Source organism: Helicoverpa zea, chromosome 24 (genome assembly GCF_022581195.2).
Source record: "Helicoverpa zea isolate HzStark_Cry1AcR chromosome 24, ilHelZeax1.1, whole genome shotgun sequence".
Taxonomy (NCBI): domain Eukaryota; kingdom Metazoa; phylum Arthropoda; class Insecta; order Lepidoptera; family Noctuidae; genus Helicoverpa; species Helicoverpa zea.
In genome coordinates this window covers 8,486,597-8,495,782 of record NC_061475.1, presented here as the reverse complement: position 1 = coordinate 8,495,782, position 9,186 = coordinate 8,486,597, and the positions used below count along the sequence as shown (strand labels likewise).

At 35.2% G+C, this 9,186-nt stretch overlaps 1 protein-coding gene across 1 annotated transcript in view; it reads right to left on the bottom strand.

Annotated features, from left to right (window-relative positions):
* Positions 1 to 277: 277 nt before the first annotated feature.
* LOC124642313 overlaps positions 278 to 9,186 on the bottom strand; it is a 62,330-nt gene continuing 53,421 nt past the window's right edge. The window contains exons 6-7 of the mRNA XM_047180692.1: positions 6,866 to 7,044; positions 278 to 553 (exon numbers count right to left, since the gene is read on the bottom strand). Coding sequence (XP_047036648.1) covers positions 453 to 553; positions 6,866 to 7,044 — 280 coding nt within the window. The 3' untranslated portion in view covers positions 278 to 452. The remainder of the gene's footprint in view (positions 554 to 6,865; positions 7,045 to 9,186) is intronic.

The following is a 9,186-nucleotide window of genomic DNA, read 5'->3' as shown; positions in this document are numbered from 1 at the left end:
ACCATATTATTGAAATGATATGAGCACAACTTCCTACTGAGCGTCTACCTGTTAGACACGAGCAGTAATACTGAGCGATGGCATCTCGACCCATTTCATTTAACCAGAATGTATACCTACGTAATATGTAAACCTATTTAGGTGCATATCTTTTTTTTGCCATGGAATTGAAGGTAGTGCCCATAGTAACAATTTTAGTACAAACAAAAACCTTCACAACGGCATATGCTATAACTCTGTTGGACAATGAGCCCAATTTGACTCATGGTCCTTTGATGTCCTCAGTAAATACAGACTTGGTAAAGTAAAAACACGTGTACACTCAACGCCTCCAGTTACTTGTAATAACCTTTCGAATTTATTCGACACCGCAGAGGAGACACTCCATGCAAAAATAGACCATGCGCTATTACATTTAGAGTACATTTTCAGTTGTTCAGCTGGTGAAATTGTCACCGTATCAGGTTTAAACTAATGAGGGTTGGTAATAAGAAGCTGTGTAGACGATTGATGAAACTTGGTGAAGATGACTGCATTGCTGCGGGATTTTCACCTGTGGAAGAAAAGGTTTTATTAGTATTTTAATCACGTCTGGAATTTTAAGTGTACATTGTTCTTAGAGTTTCTGTGACATTTAATATCGTTGAGGTTCTTTTTCCTAATGTAGTGTTAGGGAAAAGCGATGTTGTTGTTTCATGACTCTCAAATGAAACGGGTCGAGTAGTAAATTGACTACATTTTCGGCCGACTTTACTTATATTAGTTAAATCATAGCGTCTTCGAACAAACAGTTTTGCTGGCAAAGGGTTCAAATGTTCTTTTCAGTTTTTTTTTTTTGACCGTGGAAGACAACTTATAAAATTTATGTTATGTTGGCGATTTTAAACAGGTTCTTAACTAAGCTTAAAATTCGTTTTTTTTTTAAACTAGGTACATGATATATATGTTACTAGTTTCTCCTATCTCTATATTAAAATTGTTCTCAAACTTTTACATTTATAATGTTAGCAAGAGTTTCAATAAAGTTATTTGTCTGGGAGCAAAATGCCATAGAGTTAATAAATACTGCTATCTATGAGGTCCAGCCCCGATGTGTTTTTGGTTCACTTGTTAGGAATATAAATTTTAATCTGACTAGTGTGAAAAGCGGTTTGCTGTGAGAGTGTTTTTGGTGATATCAATGTACTTTAATATAGATCATGTGATATATTCAATTCACTAGACTTCATTTTAATATAATTTTAGATATACCAAACTACACTGTTATAATAAAAATGTAAGTTCAACCGATTTTAAACATTCTTTTACCAATGGCAATAACCAATGGTAACTTGTAAGTGTGATTTTCTATTTTTTCTTCTACTAGGGTAAGTTAAACGTTTCCATGGATGAAAACGTGAAACAGCTAGTAAGATAAATAAAAAAATAAAATCTAATTTATAAAGTAGTTATGTAAGAACACCAAAAATAAGATAAGTTCAAGAAAATATCAGGATACAAGAAAATGATAAAGAAGAATAGCTTAAAATAAAAACAAGTCTTCCAATGAGTTGCCAAAAGCTACAAAGCCTGATGATGATAATATTCCTGAGTGGAGTGCAAAACCAAATTCATTCTTCATTCCACAATAAATTATGCACAGCCTTAAGTGAATTGATATCGTAAAATTCATTCGGGAAGAAAAATATCTCGATGGCATATCCGAATACTAAATTATTAGGAAGGGGTACTCATCGGGTTGGATAAGAATCATGGAGTACAAAATGACTAGCGGATATGTCATAACGCAAAATCTCCTAAGAAGCGCGCCAAAATGTGGGTGTTCAGGAGCCGAGGAACGTTACTAGCTCCGTCCTTATACGCTTTCTTTAGAACCCGCTCATATTTTTCAAACCAGTTATCCGTCAAGATCAATCTTTGGCAGTTTGGTCTTGATTTGACAATGAACCCGAACGTCTCATTAGTTCTAGTAGGTAACTGATCCTTTTGATCACGCCTACCGTACGTTGCTTGACCTACAAAAAGCCTGAGCTACCTTCCTTATGGCATCTCCGCTATATTTCCTTTCTCCATGGATGAGAAGTACAGTTAGGTACAGATGATCGCATTTTGTCGGTAGCTGATTTTTATCAATATCGGCCAAGTTTAGTTGGTAGAGAGATCAAAGAGGTTGGTGGACTTGGTCGCTGGCTTTATTATAATGGCTGTAGGTCAATTGTTTGGCGGTTTTAGGCTGGCAAAATCCTGCAGTTATTTGATATAATAATATTTTATTTATAAAGCCCTACTGAGTAAAATTATATCTCCAAGACTAAGACGTCTATTTGCTGATAAAAATGAGTGCATGAAACATAAGCAAGTATGCTTGCAGTACCTTTCATTTACTATGCATTTATTAACGTCGAATATACATATTTATCCTTATCATTGTAGCCTGGTATATCTTCCCGGGTCTTATAATATTCCAAGATTTAATTATCAAAATGTACTGCATTTCCTCTTCAAATAACCCAAGTACGTCTCCCCTTTAATTTACTTGAGGAAGGGAATCAAATCAAACACTATGAGACATAAATCGGATCCCCGCATTTTCCACATCTAAGCCTACTGAAACGTTTGATATATTCACGCGACTTGCTCACCTGATTGACTCGATTTGTTCTCGATCAACCAAAGACTCGATTTAAATCGAATAGTCAGGCCTTTGTAGATAAAGTAGGTACTTAGTTGAAGGATTTATTGATTGCAGTAAAAATCAAGGGCAACGATTTGATAGAAGTAAAAAAAGGGTGTATTTTTTACGTAATTTTATGTCGTGGTAAAAATGTCGAAGTTTTAACGACCCCAAACGAGACCTATAATATAAAGCTTAAGTTTTGTATAGAATTAAGTTTAATCGAGCATAACTCGTTAAGGGGTTTGATATTATTTAACGAGTAACGCATCGTCCACTCACTCCAGATTTCAATAAGCTGTTGTTTTGATTTCTTGTGATTTCAATGTGATATTAGCTCCGTATGAACAATGAAAAACTTATTTCTCTAGCAAGCAACTCAACAAATAGATTTATTGGAATCCAAAAAAAAACGACTTTTATTGCTTTTCTTCTGCATTATTCTCTGTTTATTAGGTAATTACCATCATTTATTTATATGCACAATGGAAATATAACCTCTTTTTGACCCTTTCCAAAAAAGGAGAAATTTCTCTTTTCAATAAGACTGTGTATTACATATATTTATCATCTAACAATCCTTGCGAAGTTACTATCCGAAAACTGTGCTCTGGTTACACTAGAAGTCACTTGTTGAGACAACTGAATTCATTTGTGATATATTACGAATTTGTTTCTAAGAAACTGTCATTAATATTCACAAAAGGCTCTTACAGAAGGCTTAGTTTTCAAACTAATTTGTGCTAAAATTCCGCACTTTACACGCTAGAATATTTCGTTTAATATGTTGGCGTTTAAGAGATAATTACAATGCTTAAGTACCTAATATTACAAATGGGAAACTAGCTGTCTGTCATGAATTAATTGAAATGTAATGTTGTTGTAAAACTTCATTATAAAAGAAAACCGGCCAAGTGCGAGTCGGACTCGCGCACGATGTGTTCCGTACCATTATTTATAAAACGGACAAAAAACTCACGATTGTTGTATGGGAGCCCCCCAAAATATTTATTTAATTCTAGTTTTCAGTTTGTTGCTATAGCGGCAACAGAAATACATCATCTGTGAAAATTTCTTTTTTTTTTTTTTCAATTCTCTAACTATCACGGTTCATGAGATACAGCCTGGTTACCGATGGACGGACGGACAGAGGAGCGAAAACAATAGGGTCCCGTTACCCTTTGGGTACGGAACCCTAAAAACGACTCAGCCAAACGTGAGAAAATCGCCCACAACTATACACACGTACCTACCTAAATACAGTTCAAACTGAAAACCTTCTTTTTTAAAGTTGGTTAAAAAAATTTAAGAGAAGTCATAGATACTTTTTATTTTAATGCGGAAAGTAGTTCCTTTGTGCAACGAGTGGAACTGGGAGTAAAAACTAGTATATAAAAGTAATATTCTCAGATAAGTGGGCGCTTTAGTGTAGGAGTCTCAATTGTCTCTTTAATTCTCTATCTATCTATAGAAATAAGATAATTAAGTGAAGTATTTCTAGGAATCCATGTTTCCTTGGTAAGGAATAACAGGAAACCCCATTATAAATTATGTACTATAATAATATAATTATTTTATCACCTGTTTTCTGTATAACTTCAGCAGATTCTAAAAATATCTTACCTGATTGAAAGCGAAATACTATAAAATTACTAACTGGTTAACGTGGTTTCACCCGCAGTCCTTGGAAACTACTTGCTGTACCTGAATAATAAGTAGCTAATATATCGTTCCGATAAATTATAAACGGAAGTTTATAATTGTCAAAATTTCATCAAAATAGCAAACATCCAAACGTACGTACTTTCGTGTTTATATATTAGTGGGATATAACAATGTACAAATTCCAAGAAATATGTAAGAATCTTGTGGATCCACAAGGCTTATCTCTTCTTTAATGATATTCTTTGTTTTGTTATAAAAATAACCTTTTCTGGAAATGGCTGTATTAGTGTTTGCCTTCGTTTTTGAGATCCTGAAAATTTTCTTCACCCGCGTCTCATAGGAACTACTCCCCCGTGCCGAGGTAAAATATAGCTTATGTTACTCGGGAAGATTGTAGCTTTCCAACAGTGAAATATTTTTTCGAGTCGGTTTAGTAGTTTCAGACCTTTTACTTACAAACCTTTTTTTTATCCTAACTAATATTATAAATGTGAAAGTAACTCTGTCTGTCTGTCTGTCTGTCTTTCTGTCTGTCTGTCTGTCTTTTCTTCACGCCTAGACTACTGAACCGATTTGTGTGAAATTTGGCACAGACACAGTTTGGAACTTGAGAAAGGACATAGGATAGTTTTTATTACAAAAAATGTAAAAATATTTTTTTTCCGGACATATAGCGCCATCTATTGGTCAAACCAAAAATCTGCAGGTCACTTTTCCACGCAAACGAAGTCGCGGGCAAAAGCTTGTATTTGATATATTAGTTAATAATGAATTATTAATATATTTTATAACTGTATAATGTGTACACATATATAACCCTACACAAAGAATATGCGTGACAAAATGATGTAAGTAGTATGTTTCTAAAATTACTGTAAATTTTTATCAGAAAGGCTTGTACCTATCTACTACTTTTCATACAAAAAATGTGTGAAACGATCATCCCATATAATGTTACAAATTAAATTGTACCTTTTAACACCCTAAAATACTTTCATGTACACATTTTTCTGAACTTCTAGAGAGGAACAATTTTGACCTTTTTTCGATTTTATGATATTATGACGACCCTTCTCAAATTAGCCGGGGAATATTACAATTTATACGGAAAGCTTATTTTTGCTGGCGACGAAACGGCACGATATTATTTTTCTGTCTTTTGTTTTATTACTTACTGGGTAGTTTTTATTTTCCGTTTGTGTAATGTTCTTGTGATTGTAACACTAATGTTTGAGAAATTGTTATTTATACAAAAGCACCTAACGGCGGTAACGTTGGTTTCTTTATATTTAAATGTTTGTATGTCGCTAATTATAAAAAAATAGAAAACCAATTGTGTCTCATCTATATCTGCGCTAAGACATACAACGGATTAAGCATGGATTGGTGTCATCTATAGTAATATTATAAAGCCGAAGAGTTGATTTGATTGCTTGCTTAAACGCGCTAATCTCAGTAACTCTATAGACCGATTCGAAAAATAATTATATTTATCAAGGAAGGCTATAAGAATATTTTCATCCCGGTTTTCCCATTCCCATTTATCCCGGTACTCAAATACATAAGTCCCACGGGACGCAGGTGACACCGCTGGTGAAAGATCAGTTTAATTTTATGGAAAATTGTTATCTACATTTAAAAGATTTATTCCTTTACAAAAGAGAGATAAGTACAAACAAGTCATGTTAAGAAATCAACGTTATTTCTATTTTAATCTAACAAATACCTTTACGTCTACAAACTATTCTGACAGAATTCTACAAAAATATAAAACAAGGCGTTTTTCCACTAACATCAAGACTTTTCAGCAAATATAATTTAAATCTCTTTCCTCTGGAAATAAAATATAAATAAAGGAATCTTATCTTATCTTATCTTATCTTATCTTATCTTATCTGATTGCGAACAGAAAATATAATAAAATATCCAAGTCTTGATCACCTAGGAGCGGACAGAACACTTATAATTTCTTTTTTTTTTGCAATTTTTGCTGGGTTAGTGCCAAACTTGCTTCGAACTAAATTTTTATCACTTTTCCTCTTTTATTGTGCACCTTGAAGATAACTGTATTGGCTCTTGAAGTTCTTTATTGCATTTTTTAGCTCTTTAGTAGCTATTTTAATTTTTTATGGCTTAACAAATTTTTTATTGGTTATTTGTGTTGTGATGATTTGAAAGAAACGCTATAAAAGGAAACGTATATATATGTACTTGAGTTTTTTTTAAGTATGTTTAGTTCCATTAATTATTTTGAGTTGTTTAAGTTTTCCAGAAATTATAATGACTTTACGATGAATGAGATACATGTTAATATACCGGGTTGGCATGGGTATAAAAATAGATAACTGCTGTTTTGAGAAAAACTTGAAAACAATTTGTAAAACAAACAAACAGATATTCATATAGGTATCTTCATTTAAGAAGTTGTCATCTAAGAATTAGAGAAAACTCTGACACTTGGGCTTGTTAGGTGATTAAACCTGCAACTCACTGGATAACAAGATTAAGATTAAAGAAGTGACTCACCATTGAATATATGGACGTATATACTAGCAGGAACGGCGTTATTTGGCACGCAAGTGTAGTTGCCAGCATGAGACACACTGGCTGCCGGAATCAGCAGGTCAGACAGCCGCTGTACCGGATCCGTGGTGACATTGATCCCTCGCTCCACGTCATAGTTGATCATTCTGCTGTTGTGGTACCTGAGGATAAAAGAATAATTTTAGAGGAACATAATATTGCATTTCCAAGTCCTGTCTAGCTTCAAGAGGGGTCCAGCAGTTCCAAAGCGTGCCGGGGCTACAGGATTATTAGAAAGAGTTACCGCGGCTCTGGTACATAAAAGGCCTACGACGGAACACGACGGTTTTAGTCAGTAAAAGTCTGACACTCCCTCACCGCTGCTAACCCACAGCGGGAGGGGTCATTGGATTATTTTTGACGTCGTTACAAAATAAAAGATAGAATCTGCAGGTTTAGACCCTAAAATTTTCTAGGAATGTAGCAAATATGTTGGGGACAGCTTCCAGCCTAGCTGAATGAATATAAATAAAAAATAGTTTATTCAAACTTGGCTGCAAAATAGCACGTTTTGGACGTCAGAAATTTACAAAAGAGAGACCCCAAAAGAAAATTTGATATATAAAGTCATCATCTTCCGAGCCTTTTTGCATCTATGTTGGGGTTGGATTCCAGTCTAATAAGAAGCGGGTACCAGTGTTTTACATGGAGCGACTGCCTGTCGGCAACCCAATATCCCTTGGTCTCAGACTTACTGGCTTCTGACTACCCGTGACGACAACAAAAGAACAATTTTAAAGCAAAATATGTTCCATCCATCTACTTGCCTAGCCTTTACACAAGTATGTAGGGGACAGCTTCCAGTCTAGCCTAATGCAACTGAGAACCAGTGTCTTACATGGATGACTGCATATTAGGTCGAGTTACTCGGGCAACCCGTTACGTCTTGGTAGGACTGAATCTGACTACCCGTAACGACTGTCAAAGATGTTCAAATGAGAGCCGTGACCTACTGATTTAGCGTTCTATCCAAAACGTGGAGGAGCTCATTACAAGATGGCCACTCATTTATATCCGAAATGAAGTACATACTGGGTCAATAACTTGCTAATAAAAATATTTATTCGCAATCAATAATTTGGTTGTTTCTATTCACCATTAGAATTAACAAAAGAAAATACCACCAAACACAAATCTGAAACCTTATTGACATCAAACACACAACAATTAACAGCCCAACAGCCGCAGAAAACAAAATTCTGCCTATCTAAGCATCGTCCTAATTGTAATACCAGAAAGTTTATCCAAGCACCAAAACAAATACTGCCTAATAATCTTCCGCCTCACGAAGCTTCTAACAGACAAGTAAATAGCAGCTTAATTAAAAGCAAAAATAACATTACAACATCATAATAAGCTGACGACGGACTTGATAAAACAAAACAATTTCGCGAAAATAAAACAGCAATTCGTTTAAGTTCTGTTGACTTTGAAAAAGGAATCAGTAATCTGAAAGTCGAGGAAAATCTTGGGGAATAAATAGGAATAGACTGGGAGCCCATGGTTGACGGACCTTAGCTATTTTTTATAGGGAAATTATAAGTCTAGCCAAAAAATTATTTATTGGGCACATGATTAAACTTCTAATTTTATGACTAAGCAACGGGGAAATGACATAGCCTCTAATAAACTAATTCGTCTTTTTTACAACGCCAACTACTAGAAAGCTTCAATAAAAGATCATCAATTATTGTCACTTGTCCTTCTTATTTATACATTGTCATCTAATTTACTAACTCGGCCACATTTTTCCAAAAACGAGCCAAGAAAAACGAGATCAACGTTTTTCTTGGCTCGTTTTTTTTTTGAACATAGAATTTAATTTGGATTCATTTTATTTAGCATATTGCCATTTATAACCTTCAATTAAAAAACATTGTATTAAAAATTGAATTTAGTGAGGAAAACGAATCGCTGCAAAACCAACAACACGTAGTCTTGTCTGCCCTGCCCCTAGAGTGCAATTCAAAACCGCGTAGGCGCGGAGGGGCGAGGCGGCCTGCGAGCTGAGGCGCAGGTAGTTTCTGCGCTCGCCGCCGCGGCTGAGGCTGGCCGGCAGGGCCGGCCAGAAAGCCGAAGCTGCGGTGGTGAGCGTGAAAACCATCTGCGACGATAAGCTCGCATGGGACCGCCGGAGCCACGCAGCGCCGGAGCCGTGACAGAAGCCATGCTTGCTGCATGTTGCATGCTTACTTCCATGCTGGGTCAATTAATATGAGAAGTGTTATATTTTAAACAAAAAACTCAGTACGAGTTAAAAAATT